Below are 25,892 nucleotides of genomic sequence, written 5' to 3'. Positions count from 1 at the left end.
TAAAAAATCCCACGACTAAAACAAAGTGCTCCTCGTAATCAGGCCTTTTCCACTTCCTGCAGTTCGTAGATGTTGGCCGATCCTGGAGCACAGACTAGGAAGTGAGTCATGCTGGCAGTCCAAGAATAAAATAACACCGGGTGTGAAAACAAAAGCAGCGTATTCCCGTTAACACATACTGTGCAGTCTGTCAGGTGGATAGCAGCCTCTTCTTATGCATTGTTAATTGTTATCACTCCAATTCTCTATAGTGTATGAACTAGTAGGGGGGGAAAAGCAGTTTTTTTACCTAATTATTTATCTTAAAAATCTAAAGAAATAGCATAAAATTGTGGGGGGGAAATTGTTAAAGCCTCAAGTTAAGGAAGCACAGTCTTATCTTAAAGCTGTTAAGGTTTTTTGCAGCAGCAGCTCAGGCAATCCGGTCACATGGCGAGTTTCTATTTTTAGAAGATTCAATAGTTCCTTTTGTCACGCTGGAGAACATTCAGGGGACGGTACTGCCTTGAGGAGACTCAGATGGTGCCGTTTCATCTCTGCTGGCCCAAAATCCCTTTCTGTCAGGTTGGGCTCACTCGCTGCTTACATAACTACAGCTACTGATGTGCAGGAAACAGCTAGGCACTTTCAGAAACAAGGAAGGGATGCTCTTTACCGATATGAGAAAAACCCTAAGGCTCTGTACCTGCAACACCATCTCTTCCAGGCGTGGAAGTTGGAGGTCAAGTGTTTTGAGGTCTACGTTTTAAATCCTGCCATCCTGACATTGTAATCCACGTCCTAACATGTGTGGATGTGTGAGAACTGGCAGAGGCATTTAATTGGCCCCCCGGCAAATGACGCTCTGTAAAAAATGCAGCCCAGCAGCTCTTTACTATTTCAAGAGGCACCGGTGCAACTCCATTCTACTACCTATTGCAGAAGTCTGGACTATTTACTGTATGTAACCTATAGCATCATCCATTTTGATAGTTTGGTAGAAAGAGAAAATGGGCTGTAAGACTGAAAGACAATGAAGAATAGGTCATCAAAAGGCTACAGGGGAGGATTACAATACAGAAACAACACTTCAGTGGAGGGGGTTTGTTTACATTTGCAAAGCCTGAAGTTAGTTTACAAAACATATTTTATGTACGTGCAATTGTTAGAATTGAATAATTCTATCATCATTAATCAAACCATTATTATTTTGAGCCACCTGGAACCAAACGTGGGGCTAGAATATGTGTGTAAACAAAACTGTGGGCCCTGCTGCTGTAAACAATAAAAGTTAAACTGTACATTGTTAGGTAGATGTCTAGCCTCAAACAGTGTTCGAGGATCCACTTGGATCCCCTTTTCTAAACAAAAGTTTGTTTATTCAGTAATAAGGATACACCTTGGACAATATTCACAACTGTGACAAACCCACATTTACATGTGCACCTTTAAAAGGCAAATTTTATTAAAATTGGATGCTTTTTTTCTGCTATAGTGTATAGATTTGCTCTGAATAACATGGTTCCCTTATTACAACCAGACACATGAAAAAAAAAACACTGTTTACATACTTTCTGACTGCAACAAGGAATGGAGAATGAGAATGAGAATGAGAATTTGGCCCCTTGAAAAGGCTTGCATGGCTTTAATTCCTTCTAAGGTTCTGCATGTTTTATCTGTTTTATCTTGCGAGGGGAGAAAGTGCATGGAGCAAAACCAAGAGCCCGGTAAGACGTGCATAGAAGCAGGGATGAGGAGCGTTCAAGAATGTTGGCATGGAAAAGAGAGTAGCTACCCAAGCATGAAAGTGAAAAAGGTAGAACAAGAGAGAGAGGGTGAGGGTGAGGGAGAGAGAAAAACGACACACACACACACATTTGGCCAGAGCCAAGCTCTGCTCATTCCTCCTAGCAGCCCCTTCACAGAGGCAAGTCTGTTTCCCCGGCGCAAACACGTCACATCAAAGAGCCATCACAGCGAGTCTCCATAGCGACGCCCTTCAGCGCTATAGACGCAGCAGCCGGCGTCGGGAGATAGCGTTGGCAGACAAACGGTACGGGCGGCCTAATAACCCGGGTGCTAGCAGATGACTGATGGCCCAATTTACCCCTGTTGCTCATCTAGAGGTCAAGAACTCATTTCACCCCCACCAGTGCTTATAACCCAATGGGAGGCTGGCAAATATTTTCATCCCCTAGTGTCTTTGAATAGAGGGATCTTGGGGTAGCCCAGGAGTAACCATGGGAGGCGAACGACCCCCCCGGGTGCCCCCCTTGTTTTGCTGCAAAAGTGTCTACTAGTTTGCACTTGAAGTGGACAAAACGAGATGGCGTGACCTATATGCAGTCCTACATGATAGAATAGTATGCATGAGAAAAATAAACATTTTAATGGTTTTTTGGTTACCCCTGGAGCCCCTTTGTTTAGTTTGCCCCTGCCCCCTCAGACAGCCATAGTCCGCCACTACTCTGAAGTACTGTTGCATGCATGTAGATGTCAACAGGCAAACAATGCTAACACAATATATGAAATGTACAATATGTGTCTCTAATTGCAAGATTTATTCATTTCAAAGTGACAATAATGGCTTTAGAAAAAAGCGGCATATAAGGTTTTTCGTTAACCTGCATTGCTTAGGTAGTATAGTGTATTTACGTTAAAACATAATAAGTTAATCATAAAAACAAGCTTATTTTGTTGAAAACAAGTCAAAACATTCCTCTTCTCAGTACGGCCTATAGAATCCACGCTTAGATTACATTCCATTTTAATTGAGTTTTTTTTTTTTTTTTTACTATGCAGCAACAAACAACAGCAAAGTTATTCTTTCTCTCTCCTTCCAAATTGCCCTCTCACTCGCTCCGTCAAGCGTGTGTCAACAGCTACAGAGAGAGAGTGAGAGAGAAAGAGAGAGAGGAACATAGACTGACAGAGTGGGCTAGCAGAGGGAGGGATACAGTTACTGCGTTTGCTCTCTCTCTCGTTTTGGGTACCGGAATCCTAAGGAGCCCCAATCCACTCTCTCTTGGCCTTATATAGCGTGTTTGGAAATTTCTTGGCAGTTGACAGGAGGGAACCGAAGCCAGCGGTATAAAGCGGTGTTGTCCTGGTCCGGTCTAGAGGGCCCACGCAGACATCCACACACACACACACACACACACACACACACACACACACACACACACACACACACATAGGCCTACGCAGAATGCAGTGCAGTTCAGTAGCTCTCTCTGGCACGCGTCTGGGATTACTGCTGTTGTTTTGAGCGAGGGAGGGGGGCGGAGGAGGAAAGTGTCTGTATTTGGTACTCCCTCTTTTGCTCTGGAGAGGGAGGGAGAGGGGGAGAGAGGGACAGGGAGAATGCAGTGGTAGGAACAAGACATAGGGAGGGAGAGAGATTTGGGAGAGCGTGAGAAAAAGTGGCACCGGTGCGCAGGTAAGACATCTAGAAGAATGGATTTTATCATGCATGGAAAGGTTTATTTGTTTTTTTCAGTGTGCTCTTCTTTGGCTGCTTGGCATGCTGAATAAGTCCTGAATTTGTATTTCTTTGATGTCTGTTTTGGCTTGGGATACGTTTTTCAGAGGACCTCAAAAGGGTGGATTTTTAGTGGTTTTAGCACATTTTAAAAAGAGGTTGTTGGAGCATGTGTTTTGGAGCTTAAATGGAAAAAAAGGGATATTTTTCTCCAGAATGTTTTCCTCTGCATGCCTGGATGCAGTCACAAACTCATGGGAAAATGTGCTGCTATATGTGAACGGGGGGTCTAGAGACACAGTTCATTTGAGGCACGGGAGCCTTTTCCTGACCCGACGAGCTGTGATTTGCGGGGAAGACCGAGGGTATAGCCAACTGGTCAACACAGCAGGCGAACACATGTCGTCTCTCTCTCTTTCTGTCCCTCTCTCCCTCTCTCTTTCTCCCTCTGTCTCTCTCCCTCTCTCTCTCTCTCTCTCTCTCTCTCAGCTTGACCTGCATCTGCTATTGGCACCGCGAGAGACAAAACAGAAGCAGCTGCTCGAGTAGCGGTAGTTTGCAGGAAATGTCTCAGAATATATTGCCTCCTTTCCCCTTCACTTTTCATCCATATTTTCTCTTCTCTGACACCCTTTTTGAGAGACCGACCAATCACATCTGACCTTGGGCTAATACCAGGACGTCAGAGGTCAAGAGAGGTGGCCGATGCTTGTGTAGCGCTGTCTCCCACCGACGCGCCAAAACAATGGCGAGGAATGCAGCTTTATTAGCCTATACGCCCCCCCCCCCCCCCCCCCCCAAAAAAAATAATTATTAAACACACTTTTCTCGCTTTTGGAATTTCATTTGCCGTTACATAACCTTGAACCCGAACCGCTCTCACCCTGGACTTCACACTTTTCAAATTGGCCACAAGTCTCGGGGGGGGGGGGGGGGGGGGGGGGTTTTACCACTTACTCCACCTTGCCGAGAAAGCCTTTTTAACTGCCAAAAGAGGCCCTAACTCATGCCTCCCCCATGGCTCGTAACATGAAGTTGTTCTCCAAGAGTGATGCTTATGGAACGGCTGCTGTCCCCACAGATGCATCCCTCTTGAACTATTTGTCTCTTCTGTCCGCTTCTCCGATGTCTTAATAACATACCTAGTTTTCCCCTTAGGGCAGTTCATCTTTTGACACATCAGAGGAGGGAGACCTTAAGAGAAATTCTGAGAAAAAAAGGCCATAAATCTTGAAACAAAATGGTGTTGAAAGGGTCAAAGTACATCATTTTTTACTTTGATTGCCAAATAGCAACTCCTCTAACTCCCTGTTTGTGAAGCTAGGGAGTGTGTTACCCATCGCATTTGTTATTTCAAATTGAATTCTAAGAAAGTCTACCCTAAAGGTGGAGTCTAGACTGGCATGCTCCTTGCTACGATGGGCCCCCGTTGTTTACATACCCTTTAGTTACATACCCACTTACAGAGCCCAGGCTGTGTATAAACACAAACAAATCAGCACACACAGTACAGACAGGTAGCGGATCTTGCGGAGATATTCATTGATTTTGACAAAAAAAAAAGGGATTTTGACATCGAGCATTCTCCAGAATCACTGACTCCACCTTTGTGTTTTGTGATAAGAGCACATCAACAGAAAGTCTCCTCTGGTGAAGTGTGAAAGATGTGTGAAGAACCTCCCGCTGAGTCAGCTCCAAAGTATGTGCCGGGAAGTGTTATACAAGCACACAGTGACCAAGGGAGGATGGCATTTTACATGCAACCACCACACAGGGAGGCCAGGGTGGATTTAGCAGAGGCTCGGCCTTCCCACTAACTTATTCCTGTCAATAAGTGACAGGCTGGCAAGGAAGAATAAAAGGCAAGTTCAGATTAAAAGAAGATGTCATACAAGGTGCCAAAAACAACTTGTTTTCAGATTGACCCTCGGAAGTGCAGAACTTTGAATAGAGGTTTCCATGGAAGTGATTGCCTTTAAAGAACGTTCATGAATCCCTTTGAGCTTCTTGTGTTCTAGTAAACCTATATTTAATTGCACTTTATTTGCCTGAATGCTATTGATTGTGGCTTGGCGTTGTATCTTAATTCTGCTTCACTGTGCTATTAGTGGTCCAATGATTGAAATCGTCCTGTAGCCGCCAGTAATTAAACAGGATCTGATAGAGCACTATCGGTCTCATCCACTTATGATAAAAAACTTGCTTGTTTTCAACTTCTATTGAAGCTTTGACTTTGAAGTGTTTCACATTTTGTATTGCAAAGTGTTTCCCAGTGGAAACCCAAGATCTCGTTTACCAGGTGAGTTCTGGTTTCAAACCTGTGCCAAATCATAGACCTATCCCACGATCCAAACCCGATTAAATGACCTAACATTCATGATATGCGGTCGTGCCCCTCTTGCATGAAAAAAAAAACTCTGGGCAGAAACCTCAGATTTGGAGGTTTCCAACCTGTGTCCAATGTAAGCCACAATTGCACATCTGATCTTCATCATTTCCTTGTTTAATGGGGTATTTTGTCGTCTTGTTGTATCTCGCTGTGATTTGGTTGTAACTGTACAAGGGTTGGACCAAGCCAAGCCCGAGCCCGCTCACCATTTGTGTGGCTTGACCATGATCAAATAGCTGTTTCCATGGTCTTTGGCCTCTTGTGCGTCCACTTGAAAATTCCTTCGGGCCTCAAACCTGACATCGGCATGTTGGTTTTCGAGGTAAAAATAATGTAAATGCCTTTTGTTGGACACACATATGAGCTCGCTGGCAATCAAAAATAGTTCAAACAAAAAGGCAGTCCACTCTGATGAATCTCACAGTAAATAGCCCCATGTATGTTGTGGTATATTTTGTCCGAACCATTTAGTGTGGAGGAGAAGGACCAATTGGTATGCCTATTTATGGCGTGTTAACCATGTGGTAGTGATTTTGTTCTCATGTGAAATAAAATATCCGCCTTCTTTTGTTATCCATAAGATTTAGATAGCGGATTCTTCACAAACTTGTTGCTTGGTAGATTCCATATTGAAACCTCCTAATGGTGTATTTTTCTTTTTTCGTCCAATCACAGTCTTTAGTCAGTATATTTACGACCATCACAGGAAGATGTACATGCCCTGGGAAGGCCTTGTTTGTGTTGTGCTACTAAGCATGATGGACGTCAGGGGAAACAGCTGGGGGGCAGTGTGTTCAACTTTACAAAAAAACAATTATTTAGACGTTGTACTTAGACACCAGCCATTTCCATCCTGTTTTGATGAAGAAAGCCTCTGAAATAGCTTTTGGTTGTCCATGGCGCAGCCCGGACTGAAAGACATGTTTCACAGTGTTGTGCTTCCAAATTTAGACATCCGCCAAATAGCTTCAACCCTAGACAAAATAACATGTTTCCAGATAGGATTCCCTGTTTTATGGGATTCTGAATCATACTTTTGACGAACTGGCTCTTTTAAATGATAGATAGCATTTAAGTGGTAAAACATTTCTACGCGGTATTCTCTTTTGGCGGCATTGTGTGCGTGAGTCATTTGTTTTGCCGTTATTTTTACTACGGCTTGATTTAACTCGTCTTTTTTAAATCCAACATCAGATATTGTTTAACCATTGTCGGCATCACTCGACACTTCCAGCCGACCCTTTCCAGCGACACAATGCCACCCAGTCGAACATGGCAAGTTACGCACTTGATATAATGTCAAAGCGCCAAAGGAACACACTCTCCACCATCACAGGGCTCTGCGGATTTATTAGCCTCTCCAAATAAAACAGAAACCCAGCGGATGGATAAATCCTTCCAATGGGGCCGTTTGAGCTTCAGTCCTTATTTGGGCCCCACTTTGGAAAGTGAAGAATTTACTTGCTCAGGCAAACTGCCATCAGCGCGGCAGTGGCTCTTGTGTGGGCAGGAGGAGTGCTTGAGGAATTCTGAGTGTGGTTGGACCGATGGCAGGCTAATTTATTGGAGCCAATGAGATGATTTATGCACAGTGGCAAACGCATGCTTTCTCCCATCAGCTATGTCCCAAGTAGATCAACTATGATCCGCAAGATTATCGCTGATTATTGGGCAAAAGGGCAGACATCTCTTGAAAGGCTGCACCTTTTTTTGAAGTGGAAAGAAAATAACAACAACAAGCCAGTTTCATTCTTCGCTGGCTATCGGAGGATGCTTGTTCCAGCCTGTTTGAAGTCTGTGAGAGTGAAGAGAAAAACAGTTCATCACTATCATGCTTGGGCTGCAGTACGTTTACCCATTATTCAATGATTCAACCCAGTGGACCGGACTAGAGAGGCGTGCTTTGATATTCGGCGCTCTCCATTTCCATATAAACTCACTCGAGTACTTGAGAAGCACTTTAGTCAAAATCTTTAAAGTTGTGAAGCTCAGTGAAGCTGTCTAGACGCACCTGAGCCATTTGAGCAGTGCTGCGGGCACTTTCTACAACGTACCACCACAGCTCACCTCTTCTAGCCCCGTAATAAGACCTCTCGGCTGGGTTGGCATTGCAGAGCCCCCAACCACCACCACTACCTCTTTTGACTCCTTGTTCTAGTTCAGTGGCTTCCCAGACGCCCCTCGTGACTCCATGTGACGTTCCCTGTTTTTAAAAGAGCCCAAACCCTCACTTTGACTCTGTTTTCTGTCGATGTTGGAGACTTTCCCTTGTGGTCTGCCGGTCACTTTGCTGGGAAGCGATCTGGGAGGCTCATTCGGAGGTCAAAGGAAAGTTCAACATTCACTTTCTTTGAAGTGGAATTAGGGATGGGGCCGATCCGATCCAGTATCGGTATCGGGTCCGATATGGCCGAAATCTGCGTATCGGATATCGGACTGACAGCTCCGATATTAAAATCCGATTTTTTTTTTTTTTTTTTTTTATGATTTTTTTTTTTTTTTTTTTATGATTTTTTTTTTTTTTTGCTATGTAAGAGCGAACATGCGCCGACGTTCGGTGGAGGGAGAGAGGACATCACTTTATAATTTGACATACAGTACATATCAGTTAGTTAGCCAGTGAGCTAACCAAAGCTAATCCAAGTCAAGGAAGTGGAGAGGCTTGTGACAAATTCTACTATGTAAAATACAGCCAGAGAGAGAAAGACTGTTTAGACAAACAGACCACCACATATTCTAGTGGGGCAGAAGTGATCATTGAGAAGGATTTCTGCCTTTAAGATAAACCTATATGCATTTGTGTATATTTATTGCTCTTTTAAATTAGGAATGCTTAAGCCTTCCTAGCCTAATACATAACATCACCACCAACGAAAAAATTTATAACAATTATGATATCGTATCGGTCAGTATCGGTATCGGCCGATATTCAAACCCCAGGTATCGGAATCGGATCGGAACTAAAAAAAGTGGATCGTCCCATCCCTAAGTGGAATGGGGACAAAATCAAGCTCCCATTAGTGAGCATGAGCATAAGAATGGACAATGGGTCACAACATATGTAACTTGTGCTGATTCTATGGATAGCACAATCCATCATTTCAAATATTTACTTGCAAGGAATTCCAGTGGGTGCATATTGTGAAGAAAAGATGCAGGGACAAAGTTTGGAAAGTAGCCGACAAAGAAGCTATAGGTACTGTCCTTTCCCTCAACTTTTCTTACCCTTGAGTCATCTCCCCTTAAATAACCTGGACTGGATTGTTTTACAGACTTTGAAATGGCACAGACAGACGCAGTTGTCCAAACAATTACAAACGGATGAGGTGCAGCGTGTGGCAGGCCCTCTTGGAGATTCCTACTCTTGATCCATCTGAGCTGGTGAAAACCACGTGAAGCCTAAGCATTACTCTGGCTCAGCTGCACCCACCATATATGGATGAAGTGTGGATAACTGTTGTTTCTCTCGCTTGGATGCGCAGTGATGCAGGGAGAATTATAAGTTGTAGTGAGAAAGAATGTATAAGGTGGGAGTGATTATGCAACGGGGTGAATATTTTCTATATGCTCCATCGGCTGTCCTCTCTCATAGATAGGAATATTTGCCGGCAATTCGCTCGATGTAAACGTACAGTAGCCATTGAAACTCCAAGCCATCGTGATACTCTTCTGACCTTTAAATCAGTCCTGGAGGGAGTCATCATCGGGACATTTTGCAGGCGTATGTTACAGTACAAAGCACAGAACAGCACCTCCTGTCAGCTGTAAATAAAGGCCGATGCCTGTGCTACGAGGCCCCGGGGCCACTGGGACTGACTAACACTGATATATGAATGTCAGCGGTGGCCCTAGGTATAGTGTAGTCTAGATACAGTCAAAGGCAAGCATGAGCCAACTCGCTGCTGGCTCCTGTCTGGCAATGGCAGCGAAGAGTCCAGTAGATTTGTGTTGAATGGGGGTGAGGATGGGACTAAAATGAGACCAGCAAACTAAGAAACGTACATTAAGATGTATAGATGACCGGGCAAAATTATTGATATACATGGGGTGGACGAAATAAAATAAACACTTGTCATTATTAAGCACAATGACACCAATATCTGGGTACTATAATATATGATTTATTTTTTATTTTAACCTTTATCAATGGGTTTATTGCATGACTGTACTACGCTGCATTAGTTATAGCTTCTGTAGGTGCACCTGTATACATTGGCAACTGTGGGTCATTCTTCCACAAACAATGATGTTCATACAGTACATGCATCCTCATCATTGGACACTGTATTTTCTCCTCCCTACTTGCACCTCAATCCACTTCCCCTGCAGCAACCAGTGTAACTCATTCACTTTATTAACCCAGAGATTGCAACAGATCCCCCCCAAGTTGTGTTTTTTTATACACTCTGTGTGTGCAAGTAACAAGAACAAGGTCCGAATGATATTGGCATTTGTCGATATGGGATATTAAGACAGCATCTTTGCCACATATTGTTTGCACCCCATTCATTTACTTTGTAAAATTTGGTTTCTTTAAGTTGCCTTGTTGTTGAACTGAATGCTTTTTGGTAGATTTGATGTTATTAAAATGACACTCAAAGTCAACGTTTGTCTTATTTTAAGATGCCTATCACATTGCAGTCTGCCTGTTCATATCAGGGGTAGAACAAAGCACTGAATTGAGCCACAAAAACAGTGTCACGCAGGCTCTTGTAAATCATCTCACCACTCTCTCGGTCAGCTGCTTTGTGTTTACGGTGGAGCACATAACCATATCAGCACGGACTGGTGGCCCGGTGCCATCAGTGTGCCCTCTGTGGGATCTGCTCTGCTTGCGACGTTATCCCACTACTGTATTCTGATACGCTTGATGATAGCATTACAAAGTCAATGTAGTCTTTTGTTTTCCTGGTGCAAACTAATTACGGCGGCTTCCTTCCTCGACCGCGCCTGTTGTCTGCTGATAGCGCGCTCTCTTCTCACCGCTCGTAAACAGCTGTCAACTCACGACACGTCTGTATTCTGGCCGCTGCACGCACTCGGTTTAACCGTGCCCACGCATGCATGTTTATCCGAGCACGCTAAAGTAAATACAATCACATGGAAGACACTCGCTTTGCCAGCCTTGTGCATTGTTTATGCATCTAATCAGTGATTTGTGTTGCAAAGGGGGTAGCAGCACAGCCTTTTAGGAGCCACACTTCCCGGTCATGGATACTTTGAGCAAACTGCTTTTACCCTCAACAGCTATTTAAAGATGCCACATTATTAGCTGCTAGTATTGCAACATAAGGAAACCAATACCGCTCTAATTTTGAGGTGATAGTATAATTAGAAGACAAGTGATACTGTTGCTGGGAGGTCTGGCAACAGGTACTGAACCCGCCCCTCTGTATTTTATTGTAGTGCCTGTGTGCCACCCAGCAGCAATGGTTGGGCAAACCTACTGTTGTTTTAACTGAAGAATACATTGTGTTGTTGCACAGCACAAAGCGGGGACAGGATGCTGCTTCACTAGGCAAAAAGAGCCAAGGCGTTGTATTCCAACTGCAGTATGAGGAGGGAGGTGGATGGTCAATACAACTGACCTGAGATCAGGGCTGCTACCGTAATGTGCTAGATGTTGATGGAATGTGTTCGTTATAGCAATAGAGTATGAATACCGCCTGGGAGTTGTATTCCTCCGCTATAGCAGAGGGCATATAATTGCGAAACAATGAAAGTACAGTGGCAATGCTTTACAGAAGGTAAAGCTCCCGAGAAGCTACAATATGGTACGAGGTCACTAAAAATCTAAATCTTATCCAACATCTAAAAGGGTTGTTTTTGAGTAAGAGTCGACATTTGTGCAAACTTTGAAGAAAATCCATCAAAGCGTTCTTGGTATATTATGCTCACAATGCGTGAGGTCACAGCGACCTTGACCTACACAATCTAAAGAGTTAATCTTCAAGTCCAAGTTTGACTTGTGCCAAATTGACCTGTGCATGTTGACCTCCAAAATATATTCAGTTCATCCTTGAGTCAGATTCAACATTTGTGCAAATTTAGAAGAAAATCCCTAAAAGCGTTCTTGCTATATTGTGCTCACAAGAACGTACCAACCGACAACCCGAAAACATAATGCTTCAGGTCTTCGGAAGCATGGCCAGGCATAATATTATTAAAAGTCATTATATGTGTCCCACCTCCCTAACCCCTAACCCTAACACACGCTCAAAATTATAATAGTCTGTTAATTGACAGAATCATAATTTTCGGACTATTTAGAAATTATGAATCAAGAAAGTAAACAACAGATGAAAAAACAGTTGAACTACAGACCGAACATATCATGACCAAGAATGGAAAACCTGCTGATCCTAATTTGATGTTATCAGTGAAGTTGTAAACATCAACATATGCATAAACATTAAAAGCCTCACTATGTTTTACAGATGTAAACTGAAACAAATGATTACATAAATATTGGCAACAGATGACGCAATATTCACAGAACAGTCCATTGGCCCCAGCCAGCCAGACATTCCGGCATGATCTGTTATGGTTTGCCTTTTTTTTTTCTCGCCTGGATTTACAACTTCTACGAAAAAAAAATTCAAAGCGCACTCTTTCAAAAAGAAAAATGACGCTCTGGCTGTCGGGTGGGAGAAGGCAACAAACGACGTTGCACAAATCACGAAAAGACGTCTTGACGGTCGAACTGTTGGTCAGTGTCCAGCGCGTTATTAGCCAAGTCTTTGGGGCCAAGGCACGGCAAGAATGTATGCCTATGTGATTACCTAATCTGACACAGGCACCATCTGGAAAGGCAGAAATATGATGGTGCAGTCTTAGTGGCATATGTGTGGTCGGGTCGACATGTGTTCAATGTGTGTGTGTGTGTCAGGACAACACCAGGGTCCTAGTGCCCTTTGGAACGAGGACACACTGTATGAGTCAGCATGTGAATTCTGACCTGAGTTTTTATCACACACTGCAAAAAAGCCTCATGCAAATGCAGTCGATTGTTTTGCCTCAACCCATGTGTGATCTGACAGCGTAAATCCTTGTTGAATTGTTTTGTGATGTTCAAAGGGAGCATCCTCTTTTAAATGTGTATTCGGTGCCAAATGTTTGCCCTGACATGTTTCCCACACAGAGAGCTGTTTTTCTTTTTTAGACGTTGGTTATTTCTGTGCTGTGAGTGCTTTGGGAACTACTCAGGCATTCAGGAGGAAACATTCAGAGATGTCTCCCCCTCCTCCCTGTTTCCACACACACACACACACACACACACACACACACACACACACAAAGTCTTACAGTCGTGTCTTTAAAACACACTGCTTAAGTTCTGCAGCCAACTAGTCTTGGTTTCTCCTCTTTTTTTTAATGCAAACTACTTAAAGGTCACCAACTTGGCTAATTCTCAGGTTCAACTTTGTAATTTGGGTTTCTTCCAGAAACTGCTTGCATGGTGTAGTGTCCAAAAAAACATTTATAATTCTCACAGTGACATTTCTGAATCTCCTCTTTTCAGCGTCTGTCTGAAACGCTCTGTTTTCAGAGCCTTTTTAAGCCCCGCCTTCCAAAAAGCCTAGTGCACTTTGATTGGCCCCTTAATCTGACTGCTATTTGGAATGACACCAGTTAGATTCAGGTGTATATGTGGGTGTGGCTTCTCACAGGTGGAGGCTTCTCTCCCTATGACGCCATAAGGGTAGAGAAATCTAACTGGGGGATTTTTGAACACAGGTTTTCATAAAAAGAGGTAGCATTTTGAATTTAAAAGTCAGCTGTTACAAGTTTTTATTTTAGCTTTTCGTCACTCAATGTTCCTCTGTTTCTCCTTTCACAGGCCCCCACAACATGTTATCCGAATGCCAACCCTGAGCTGGTGAGTAAAAACCATGTGCATGTGTGTCTGTGTGTTTACGTGTTTGTATGTGAAGGTTGTGCACAAATGCCACCATCACGGAATTCTTCCAAAGCTCTCGTTGACCTCTGAAGTCCGGGCCTCTGCTCTCATGATGCAATGATCCCTCCTGGAATGGTGGCAGCACCACACACAGAGAGCTGGTGTGAGCTTGTTGCTGGAGGTCAAAGGTCAGAGGCTATAACCATATGAGACTTCCTTCCTCTTTGCTCAAAGGAAAACCCCGCAGTCCGTCCACCTCAAACAAGACTCCCACCGCGTCCTGTTTTGGCCCGTAGAGGGGATGACAATCGGATGCCGTCAACAACAGTTAAGATGATGATGATTTGTCATGGGGGCTGCAGTTTTCTTTTCTTTTTAAAAGCCCTGTTAGTTAATCCTGCGTAGTTTGCATCCATGTTTCATTTCTAGCAGTCTTATTCTACTCTTGGCTTTTATTTATTTATTTATTTTTGCAATTTGTTTGCATTTCTTGGTGCGTTTTTTCGCTATCGGTATATCGATAAGCTCCTCTACAAACAATACTGTTATTGATATTGATACAACGTTCATTCAGTGTAACGTAGCAGCATTTTCAGACTCTTAACCGCCCCCTTAAGACGATGAAGCTGCGATTACATTGGACGTGTAACTTCTTGTTCTGTCTCTCCAGCCATGGCCGAAAGGGACACAAGTTCGATAATGTGAGCTCACTTTACTTTATACATTGCAGCCAAATGCACTATATAAAGTTGTGTGTCACGCCAGCAACCTCAGGAAGAACCTACAATTACAACATTATAAATCTAAAGCAATACAGTGTATTAGCCTGTCCTCATATTTTGCACCAAATTATGGAGAGCAGTAACAACAAGAGTACCTGTATCAATATGCGGTATCAGTATTGTTGTCGGAATCAATGAATTCCTAACGATAACCATCGCTAGTTATTGTGTCGCTAGCTGTAGCTCGGTGGGAAGGTGGGAAACCATTGACAGGAATGTGCATCCGGTAACCTGCGTGATCAACATGCGTGCTCCCCCCTTGTGCATGGGAACAAAGAAAAATGGCGTTTAATGCAGTCATTAAAACATTTGCTCCACAGGGGACCATAATTAAAATGTACAATGTTGCTGTTACTTGTATCACCCCACCATCCACAGTTAATGCATTTGTGTGACTTCTCCCATACTCAGTATATGTCCATGGTATATGCTTTCAAAAGAAGGTACCTTAACCGACTGACTTGGTCTGATGCTATTTAAATGCTGCACTGAGAAGAAGCGTACAGATCTCTCATTTTGGGGTTGCTCCTTTGCAAAACAAAATGGGATTTATGTACTGGCGACACCAAGGCTCGAGTCGTTTTCAATTGAATGAACTTCAAATGGGAGTTTTTCTTTCTTTCTTCGCTTCCATAAAACACAGCACTCTGAGCAAATTGCAGGACATGATTAGAAAACCAATCGATGTTTTATTTTCTCAAGATTAACCACCAACAATATGACCAAATTAGGAGCATTCGAAAGCTACAGAAACCACTTTTCACTTATTTACTTTGGACGAGGGCCTTTTTTAAATTGCTGCAGCAACAGCTTGTTAAAAACAGTCCATGATTTTGTTTATGGAGCTTACGTCCAAGGCCCAAGACGCTGTACTTAACTCAGTGAAGATATTTTCCCCAACACAAGGATCACTATCAAGCTGTGAATGTGTGTGTGTGTGTGTGTGTGTGTGTGTGTGTGTGTAATAATTTTTCGTAGTGATCATTCCTTGCATTTTTCTTTTTTCTTTCTATATTCATATGTGTTGCTACAATTCAAGTATCATTAAAGTTGGTGGTTAAAAGGTTTTACCCAGTGAATTGAATTCTTATTACAGTATGTTCACAAGAGATGTTGAGACCCACAATAGTACTGATAGCCCAGTCTAGTTGACACAGTCCAGGAAAATATCTCCCCCATCATCATAAACTATCTGGTACCCTGGAACCTTGACGGAGTACGGACCAAAAAGGTAGGTACCAGGGACCTTGACATAGTGGAAACTCAAAAAGTTGAGTATAGTATATATACTATACTATAGTATATACTGTAGTATAGCTGGTACCATGAAGTGGCAAAGCTCCAATGTGAGAGTGTATGTATGTCAGGCAAAGTGTGAGTAGATCACAGAAGACAGCGAGAGATTGTCCAAGGTTAATAGAATGACTGTGCGTGTGGCGTATCACTGACAGCCAGACAAGGGAACTGGGAGCTCTATAAAAGATTTAGTCTCTGCACCTTCACTCTCTCTCCTCATCCTTCTCTGCTCACCGGGTTGTGTCTTCCCCTCGGTGCGAAAAAGAAACAATGACTAACCCACTGACTCTGTCTCACTTCTCTCTCTCTCTCTCTCCCTCTCTCCCTACCTCTCTCTCTCCAGCCCAACACTCCTCAGCTGGCATTAAAGCATGTAGATACACCGGTAAGTAACACCTCTACTTAACTTTTCAGACATGCTTTAAAAGCTCTTCATTCATAAGTTATTGTGCTTTTGTTATGCAGTGAAGTGCTGTATATAACATCCTTGTGTGCACTGTACTATACGACCAAATGTACTATATGTCGACTAACCCTCTACGCATGCATCTGTGTACTTTTAAGACTTTGTGTTATTAGTTACAAAATAAGGGAAATATAAATAGCATTTCAATGAGGCAAAAAGCCATAAAGAAATGTGTTGGTCCAGTGTGTGGTGCTGGGTGAACTTGACTGGCCTTTGCACAGAGCCCTGACCTCCTTAACCCAATGCAACACCATTGGGATCAACTGAAACACCCATCAACTTATCATGCAAAACCATTGGCTGACCTCACTCACACCCTTGTGGCTGAATGGGAGCAAATCCCTCAAAGGTCAAAAGTCATGTAGAAAGGCTGAAAGCTGTGACACAGGTTCAACATATCTGCTCTGGTGCCCCTATCCTTATGGCAATGTTGTCCACTTTAAAAAAGAAATCTTCATTTGCAAATTGGCTTCTAGCTAATTTACATCTGAAGTTATGAAACCGGTTGTTGAAGTGACAAGCTACTGTTCTCAAGACTGGATACTTATAATAAAAAATGTTTAACCTCACAGAAGAAAACATGGAAAATCTGTGCAGGTTGTCACTTGTTTAGGGACGCTACAGTAAACAGTATCCCGTCTAGCTAGACCTTGACCTTACAGGTATGGAACTGAATTGCAATTAAAATAGATAACTGATGCTTGGGCTTTTTCTCACATCTAAGAAACAATCCATTGTGTTTCAGTCTTATTATTGACAACAATCGAGACTCAGCTGCCATCAAGACCGGTGCTATACGTGTTGGTATACCTTCACTTTAGTGGGAAAATACTTCACATTGGCCTGGGAAGGATTGGGTTTTATATTTCTGGTTTATTTGGAAATGAAGGAAGTGGGTATTGTATCTTGTTTGATTCCACAGAACCTATCTTTACAGTCGTGAATGGTAAATAGTATTGAACTCTATCCTTTCTTGCATCTGTTGTGGTACAATTTTATAAATAATGCGTTAATTATACAGTTATTTGATTATAATTTAGGCTGTTGAGCTCTGACCCAACATGTAAATCACACCACCTGTTCCTTCACAGTGCAGAAGGTGGCAGCACCATGCAATGCATCACAGCCAAGCCAAGGGACCCACGTGGAAACAACCATGATATAACTAAACAATAAGAATACCTGCACGATTATTGCCTCTGACTCCAATACGACCAGGTGGCCTGAAGTCAATTCCTCCCGGCTCTGTGCCAGTGCGAAGAAATATTTGGTGCATACCTGAAAAAAAAAAGCTTCCGTGACATCTGTTGCCGCCAGTTCAGTGCAAATATGCCTTGTTCAGTGCCAGAACTCTCTGCCAAGGCCTGGCCCACCGACACTAGGCATGCATGTTTAGCTGGACATTGCTAAAGCACGAAGGGTGTGCGGGCACGGGCGGCTACATTCCAGGAAAATAAGAGAGGAAGGATAGCCACTTCTGATGCAAAAGACAGAAAACTGTTTATTCAAGCGAGCCGGTCACAAAGAGCAAACATTTGTCAGCTTGTTATAAACTATTTTTAGATCATGGGGGAGCTCCTGTGTCGAGAGTCAACATTTGTTCCAGGGATAAAAGCATTGCGGAGTTCTAGCATCCCTATATTTCTTCTCCTCTGGCCCTTTGTGAGTCACCACAGCAAGCCGGTGTTTAGCGTCAGATGTCGGACGAATGTTTAGAGCGGCTAGCACAAGTTGGCTGGTGACTCAGAGGGAGATTATAAACACAGATCGGTTTGTGTGTATGTGTGTGTGTGTGTGTGTGTGTGTGTGTGTGTGTGTGTGTGGGGACAGATATGGAGGGGAAGAGGGTTTACAGAGTGAGCTAATTTAGAGTCTGACAAGCAGGGAATGAACAGAGGTGTTAAATGTAAGTTGTTTTACTCTACAAGATTGAAGCACTCGTACTTTACTTGCATATTTTATTTTCATGCTACAGTTAAGTATTTGTACTTTTACTGAAGTAAAGGATCTGAATACTTCCTCCACCACTGCTTAAGCTCTATAGTGCATATTTGAGCATAGATTACATACAAGCTTTATACTCATGAATACTTTTAAAGTCAGATATGTTTGTACTTTAACTCTAGGGGTATTGTAGGTGACTTGAAACCTGAGTGATTTGTCTAGTAAGGTATCTCAACCCATAATCAATCATGGTTGTCAGGTACACTTTACACCACTTGGAATGAATACTATCAGAATCATTGGCTATTGACTAATCAGTACTAATTAGGGTCTATTTTGCTTGTGCAACAACAGGTGTCAGACTGTAAACAATAGCAAAACAATAGTTGGTGCAAGTAGCAACATCCTCTTTTGCATCAGCAAGGAGCAGTGTTTTGGGGAAATGTGGCCTCAATTATGAGTAATGCAAGCACTAAAAATACCAAGACAGAGGCTACTAATTGTCTTGTGTTTTTGAACTGTAATTATAGAAAGTTGTCCCAAACAATCTGACAGTGACACATTGGTGTTTGGGAGTAAATGGCACAGCCCAAAATCACTTACAAATCTGGATTCATCATCCATGTGTTTGGTTTAACCGAAACAAATCTTAGTTGTGGTTGTTACCTCTTATCATAGCATTCCCAGGTCTATCCCATCATGTCAGTATGCGTTCAGTTTATTGGAAATATGCCTTGAAATCCATACATTCTTTTCAGGGTTTCAAAAGAGACCATTCTTTTTGTGTTAATGTAATTTTTTCCTGGGAAATCACTGTTTCCTTCTTTGCTACTTAAATCCAAGAATCCCATGGTTTTCCATACGAGTATTATTATCTGTATGTCTCTATTTGTGGGTGTGTGCTAAGAGGGGGGTGTGTGCTGCTGGAATGTGTATTTGGTTAGTCCTTATAGGATACATCCATGGTGGTTTTCAGTCGAAATAACGCCCCATGGAGACCATAATTGAGCCAGTGTGGGGCCTGTTTTATGGGGGATTATTTAAATCAGTTTCTGGCTCATGGCGAGGATAGAGAGTGAGCTGAGACACGCATGTAAGCGCCAGACACTGTAAATCAAACGCGCTGTTGTAAATTTGATTGAGTGTGCAGACAAAGCGTACAAAGGAACCAAAGAAGTTTCATCCGATTTCACCAACAAAAAAAAAACAGTTGTACTGTGGGAAACATTACAGATACACATTAAAAGAACATATTTTCATTTTGTGTTTTATGCATTGGACAGCCTACCGCCGCTGCCATCGCTGGATATTTAAGGGTAATTAAGGTCATAAAACACATGTGTAGCAGACAAGTACATCCACACAGGGAACCGTACAGTACATAAACACATGGCTTTGGGTCAAGTCAAGACAAGAGAGTGGGGAGTTAGTTAGGGGGGGGCTGGCAGTCGGTAATAATGAGAGATAATGAGAGCGTGGGAGGAGTAGTTCCAGAGAACACAAAGTGGTCGGCATGAGGGAGACGAAACAAGGAGAGAAAGTAGCGGAGAAGACAGCGAGGAAAAGGAAGGAATGCATCACGGTTTAGTGACATAATCGCTGATGTAGTTTGGCAGCGCCGAGTCGAGCATCTTTTGCTATGAGGGGGATCTGGAGCTGCTTTGTTTTTAGCACTTGAAGATGAATCTTGTAATCACACGGATGGATGGTGGTCCCTGACTGAAGAGACTAAATTATATTGGACATACAACGCCTACATGTTGACAGCTAGGAAGCCATAGGTTTTCTATTGTAGGATATAAATAGTGAAACCGAGTTCGTTTCTAGCCATGCCTGTGGGCAGCTCCATTCGAAGGCGCTTGGCCCACCTGCGTTCATCCTGGAGGTGGAGCTCTGTGTACCTGTTCCGCAAGGTAGGCCACTCCCACACATGAAGTCCACAATTCAGTTATTTTTTATATCTACTTTCTACTCCGGGGAATGTGTGATTTTCTAGTTGACAAAACCCTTTCACAGGGTCCATCAGTTACTTTTCTGGGGCTTTCGATCATACCACATGGCCTGCATGCAAAAAAAGTGAGACAGATTCACATATTTTCTACCTGCAAACATTCGCGTAAATAGATAACCCGAGGTGGCTGATTGCAGAGCTGGTCGCATAAGGGATTAAAACACTAGGCATAGCTAGCTCTCTCATGTGAAAAGTTCATGCAAATGGATAGATCATATGGTATGCTTCTACTTTACATGCTCCGTTGACTTTCACGAGGCGTCCTTGCACACATGTCGCCTACAAGACAACAGGCTGTTCCAGTGATGGGAACTGTGCCGGCATAACATCTCCTCCTCAATCCCCCCAGCGCAAACGGGCTGTTTCATTTTTTGCAAACACCGACGTCCGCCTAGCATCTGGTTCCTGTCAAATCACAGAAAATGATGCTTCCCATTTTGGCTCCTTGGGAAGGGGCGGGATTAGCTTCATCTGTGAGAGGCCCACTCCGCAGCAACGTGTGGCGCTTTTCGGGCTGTGCGTTTGGTTTAAAGGTGCACTATGCAACTTTGGGTGTGTAAGAGAAATGAACAGTTTCTAAGGTACATTCTCATTACTGAATAAACAAACTTTCCTCACGGGAAAATTGGAACCCCGGAACACTATTTGAAGTGAAAAAGCTACTGTAAAACGTACTGTTTCACTGTTGTTGATTGCCGCAGTGTGGCCTACAGTTTTGTTAACAAACATATTCTGGAGGTGCTTCAAAAAGGATTTTGTTTTGATTAATGATGAGTAGAATTATTAAAAAACTAAGAATGACATGTAGAGTACATATGCTTTTGTAAACGGGCTCTGCACATGTAAACAAATCCACCTCCTCTGGAACTGCATAGTGCACCTTTAACCTTGTGGCATGATCTCGCCAATATTTCAGTTTTTTTTTCACCGGTGAGGCTGAATGCTGGCCACGCTTTCATGGGTATAAAAGAAATTGTGAAAAGTCTTCGCAGATAAATCCAGCTGTTGTATTTTCTTCTCGGACGGCTTCTTCATGTGTATTGATGGCAGCTGAGTTATAGAGACAAATTCTCCCCCGAGCCGACGCTCAGTGAGAGCAAAGATGCCAACTCCAGCATGCATTATTCAGCGATATCCTCGACAGTACGCTGTGTTGAGAAACAGTGCAGTGCTGTCACGGTAAAAACTTGCCTGGCTTCCTCAGTAAATAACTACGTACAGGACAGGATAATTAGAGTGTGCGCTAAGGCTCCGACAAGACCTGAATCAGGCTGCTTTGCTCTTCTCTCGCTGCCTCTTCTTTTCCTTGCCATCTTCATCCTCCTCTTTTTGACTTGTATTTACTCTATTTTCTCCAATACTTATTTTCTTAATATCAATAATTATTATAATGAACCTTATTTGTCTAGCATTTTTTATACATACAAGAAATGCAACTCTAAAAAAAGAAATAAAGATCCATAAATAAATAAATCAGTGAATACATAAAAAAAAACAAGTCATTTAAAAACAGCATGTGTGACTCCATGTTCAGCAATTACATTTGAGGAGCCGCTGCAGGGAAAGGCTCGGCTACAAAGATATGTTTTGAATTTCAACCAAGTGTGCCTCTCTCATATCCTTGCTTTGATGGTCTTTGTGCTGTGCTTCTTCTCTTCTCCTCCTTTGCTTCTTTTCTTGTCTTTCTTCCTCCTTCACTTTTCAATCAGTCTTCCCTGCTCTTCTCTTTATCACCATCCATCCTTCTCTCCCTCCTGAGCAGGTTTCAGTTGTGCTTCTGTGACCTGACCTTTCTGCTAATAGGTTGTGATTCAATAACATCATCATTATTGCCAGATGGAGATTGCTTATGAATATGTGTGTGTGTGTGTGTGTGTGTGTGTGTGTGTGTGTGCGTGCGTGCGCGTGTGTGTGTGTGTGTGCTCCCCAGGGATCCACGAGGTCCTGCAAGAGCGTGGAGATATTGCGAAAGCAGTCACGGTAAGACACGGTTATCGGTTTGATCCGCTTGTCTTTGCAGATGCACATGTGTTATTCTCCCGGACGCATTATTAGTTCAACCAAAACTGTAACCTGAACAGTAAACACGCATTTTATTTGTTCAGTTACAAAAGATTATTGTTGAAAATTGATATAAAAATAAGTCCTTTAAATCGGTCTATCCCTAACTCAACTCTAGTCTATTATGGACATCAAACAACTATTGTTTTTGCTGGATAATTTCGCAGTCTTTCTAGGAATGTAAATGCTCACTCCACCCTCTCTGTTGTCTGTTATTGTTCGGGCCTTGGCTCTTTCTCATGCAGGGCTTTACTGTATGCCTTCAACGGCCATTAAACCTGACACTGGAATAGATTGCATAATATCGGCAGAGGTCACGTCAACAGTCCACGAAAGGAATTGTAAACTTTTCCCTTTTCCAAGAAACATAAGAGTGAGCGGCGGGGAGTTTACGTTCCACCGACTGGATGTTTGAGATGAACTCTGCCGTTAGTACGTGGGAGAAATCGGAGCGTTTTGTGAAATGTCCTCAGCTGTTTTCAAAAATATTCAACAATCCAAATGTTCTTCGCATCGGAATGAAATCAAGTCAGACCATAGTTATTGGTCAGCACAATTACATTAGCATAGCATTGCAAACGACCAATGACTTCACACTGGAAGAGGTTGAACTATAGCAAAGTTACCCTATGGCGAAATCTAGTTTGATTAACTTAGAAACTAGATTTTTAAGTTGTCAAACTACTTTGTAAAAAAAAACATCTAAATTGACAATTTGCATGTGATATGAAATTATAACAAACTATAATACAAAAAAAGTCACATGCCAGCAAGAAAAGGCCACTGAGTTTTTTGCATGAACTAGACTACATTTGTTCTTCATAAGTCATTCATAAACCTATGTGAAACCAAAACCAACAATGAAACGCATATAATTATTTTTTTAAACAAATTAAAACAAAAAACAACAACAATCCAGCTCCCTGGAAGGTAGCCTATATAGCTCTGAGTTCTGACCCCATGTTTTTTCTTTCCACTTTTTCCGTAGTTAACTACACAGAAAATGGCAAAAAAAAAAAAAAAGCAATCACAGATATGAATGAAGATTAACTACCAGCAATCTACTGCAACAATCTAAGTTTAACCACATGTTTAATTACATGTATTTATGCTCCCCAACACTGGCTTTCAGATCATGTGTGTTACATTTCTAAGACTTCTCTTCTTCTGCAGGAGTCAGAGTGTGGCTCAGGCCATGGAGGAGAGCTATGAGGTGGACCTGGTCTACATCACAGAGAGGATCATCTCTGTGTGTTTCCCCGCTGCCGCCGAGGAGCGCAGCTACACCGCCAACCTCAAGGAGGTGGCCACCATGCTGCGCTCCAAACATGGGGAGCACTATCTGGTAAGCTAACCCCGCCCAACCCAGGTCAATCCAGGACAAATGACTGATTTTTCAGCTTATCCAATGATATGTTTTCATTTTGGCCCGGGGCAGAAAATGTCATGGATATCTTTTAACCACACAAATGGGATTCTGTGTTTGATGTTCCTTGGTTTTTTTGAAAGACCGGAAAATGTTTAAATTAAAGGTGCAGTAAGCAATTCTGGAGGACGCTTGTTTTAAAATTACTCTGTGAATATCTCCTTATGAAAACCTGTCTGTACTGTCTGTGCACGCTGAAAAAAAAAGGTCTGGTGTTACTGTAATACACAGCTTACACTATGTAAACAAAGGGTAGGCTATTTAAACAAAGGGGACCTACCGTAGCTAGCCAAAAAGCCCGTTTACAGAGCCTAAGTTGTGTTCACATGGTATATTTAAATGTTGTTTCTGATTGTAGGTGCTCAACCTGAGCGAGTGGAGCAATGACTTAACGACGTTGAACCACAAGGTACAAACACCTCAGTGGCTGGATCATATTTACTTGGATTTGCATCTAATACATCTATATACTGACCTTGTGTATGAGAGGTGTGACGACCACAGATAAATATACCATAAAAGGCCTTTAAACTGGGTCGTTTTCTTCTCTTTGGTCCTGATAATCTTGGTTTAGGTTCTGGAGTTTGGCTGGCCGGACCACCACGCACCAGCGCTGGACAAAATCTGCAGCATGTGCAAGGCCATCGACACATGGCTCAACGGAGACCCGCGCAATGTGGTGGTGCTACATAACAAGGTACAGCTGGGATGACCATCAGACAGCTGCTATTGTCAAGGAATTATCTCTTTCTTTGACCCAGTTTAACACAAGACACTGAAAGCAAAACAATTGTTTAGTCAAGCACCGGTACATTTGGGGATTTTTGTCTATTTTGCTTCCATAACGTGTCTTCTAAAAGGTGCAAAATGTACATCAAGGTGATTATTTGACTGAACCTGCTCTCAGAGATGTCACCCTATTTACCCACAGTGTCTTGCCTTAAAGTAATATTCTTAAAGGAATAGTTCAACATTTTGGAAAATATGCTCATTCGATTTCTTTCAGAGATCTGGAGATTGATCTGGAGCCATGTGCGTACAGTATGTGCCGTATGTGACCTCCTAAAATCAACATCAATTTGTGTAGTTCTTTAATTGGTACCGTTAAGCAGTTCGTCCCCGCTTGGTTGAACTCACATTGCTGTGCAGTATTTGCACATGGCGTCCAGATGAAGGAGAAAAAAGCAGCAAGAAAAAATGTTTTCAAGCTCCCATGCTGTACTGTGGAAGAGAGTTGTTGCTTTGTCTGACTCGGTCATATTAAACAAGCATGGCGATTAAACATTATTTCAATTGGTTTATGCATCAAGCTTTCTGGGGGTTTCAAATGTGTTTCATGCGGCTTTCCGATGTCTATCAAATCGGAGGATTAAAGCTATAGTGCGTTACTTTTTCATATAAATGAATGTCGGTTACAATCGAGCCATAGCCTAACGAGTTGACACAAAGTTGAGTAAGTCTAGCAGCCCCACAAAACTCTCTCTGTATGGCAGCGTTTACAAACTGGTGTTGCCCCCAAGAATCGGCACAGGAGATCAGCATTTTTGTTGCTTACTGCTAAAAAAAACCTGGACATACAGCAGAAAGTATACAATCCAAGCACGATCACTAAAGGCTTACCTCATGTAGCTACGCCAACAGTGTTGTTGTAATAACTCAGAAACCCCTGGGGTCGACATAAGTTACACAATATGGCTTTAATATTTGCTCCCTTTGTTTCTTAATGAATAAAACAAATATCGCTGGTCCTGTTGAAATGATTACTTGAAAATTGAACATTTTGTAACTGTGTCTTGCTGTCTCTGTTTTACAGGGTAACCGAGGGCGAACAGGGGTGGTGGTGGCCGCATACATGCACTACAGCAACATATCAGCAAGGTACAAAAACATGTTGTGATGAGCTACCTCCTTAAATTCTGTCTTGCCTTCTTCTTGGCTACACCATGTTTAAACTAAGATACAAATCATTAGGAGGTGAAAAATGTAGGTAGGCTGTCAATATTGCAAAAAAGTGCGGCTTAGGTACTTAGCTCTCTTACAGATCCTTCTCAGCAGGTTTTTTAAGGACAGGAGGAGCAATCAATTACACTTAGGCCCCCGAGGTCTGGCACCTGAGCGGCCTTGACAATTGAACACCGATGTGATTATTATGGCAAA

General features: G+C 42.6%; 1 protein-coding gene across 4 annotated transcripts in view; it reads left to right on the top strand.

The window, feature by feature from the left end:
- The window catches only part of tns1a (tensin 1a), an 85,570-nt gene that overhangs the window by 19,023 nt on the left and 40,655 nt on the right, over positions 1 to 25,892 (top strand). For all 4 annotated transcript variants that reach the window (XM_080052909.1, XM_080052907.1, XM_080052908.1 and 1 more), the window contains exons 4-10: positions 13,690 to 13,728; positions 16,171 to 16,212; positions 22,179 to 22,228; positions 23,483 to 23,654; positions 24,094 to 24,144; positions 24,310 to 24,432; positions 25,549 to 25,613. In XM_080052909.1, coding sequence (XP_079909035.1) covers positions 13,690 to 13,728; positions 16,171 to 16,212; positions 22,179 to 22,228; positions 23,483 to 23,654; positions 24,094 to 24,144; positions 24,310 to 24,432; positions 25,549 to 25,613 — 542 coding nt within the window. The remainder of the gene's footprint in view (positions 1 to 13,689; positions 13,729 to 16,170; positions 16,213 to 22,178; positions 22,229 to 23,482; positions 23,655 to 24,093; positions 24,145 to 24,309; positions 24,433 to 25,548; positions 25,614 to 25,892) is intronic.

The sequence above is a fragment of the Ammodytes marinus genome, assembly GCF_949987685.1.
Source record: "Ammodytes marinus genome assembly, chromosome: 24".
NCBI lineage: Eukaryota > Metazoa > Chordata > Actinopteri > Uranoscopiformes > Ammodytidae > Ammodytes > Ammodytes marinus.
This window is presented reverse-complemented; position numbering and strand designations above follow the sequence as displayed.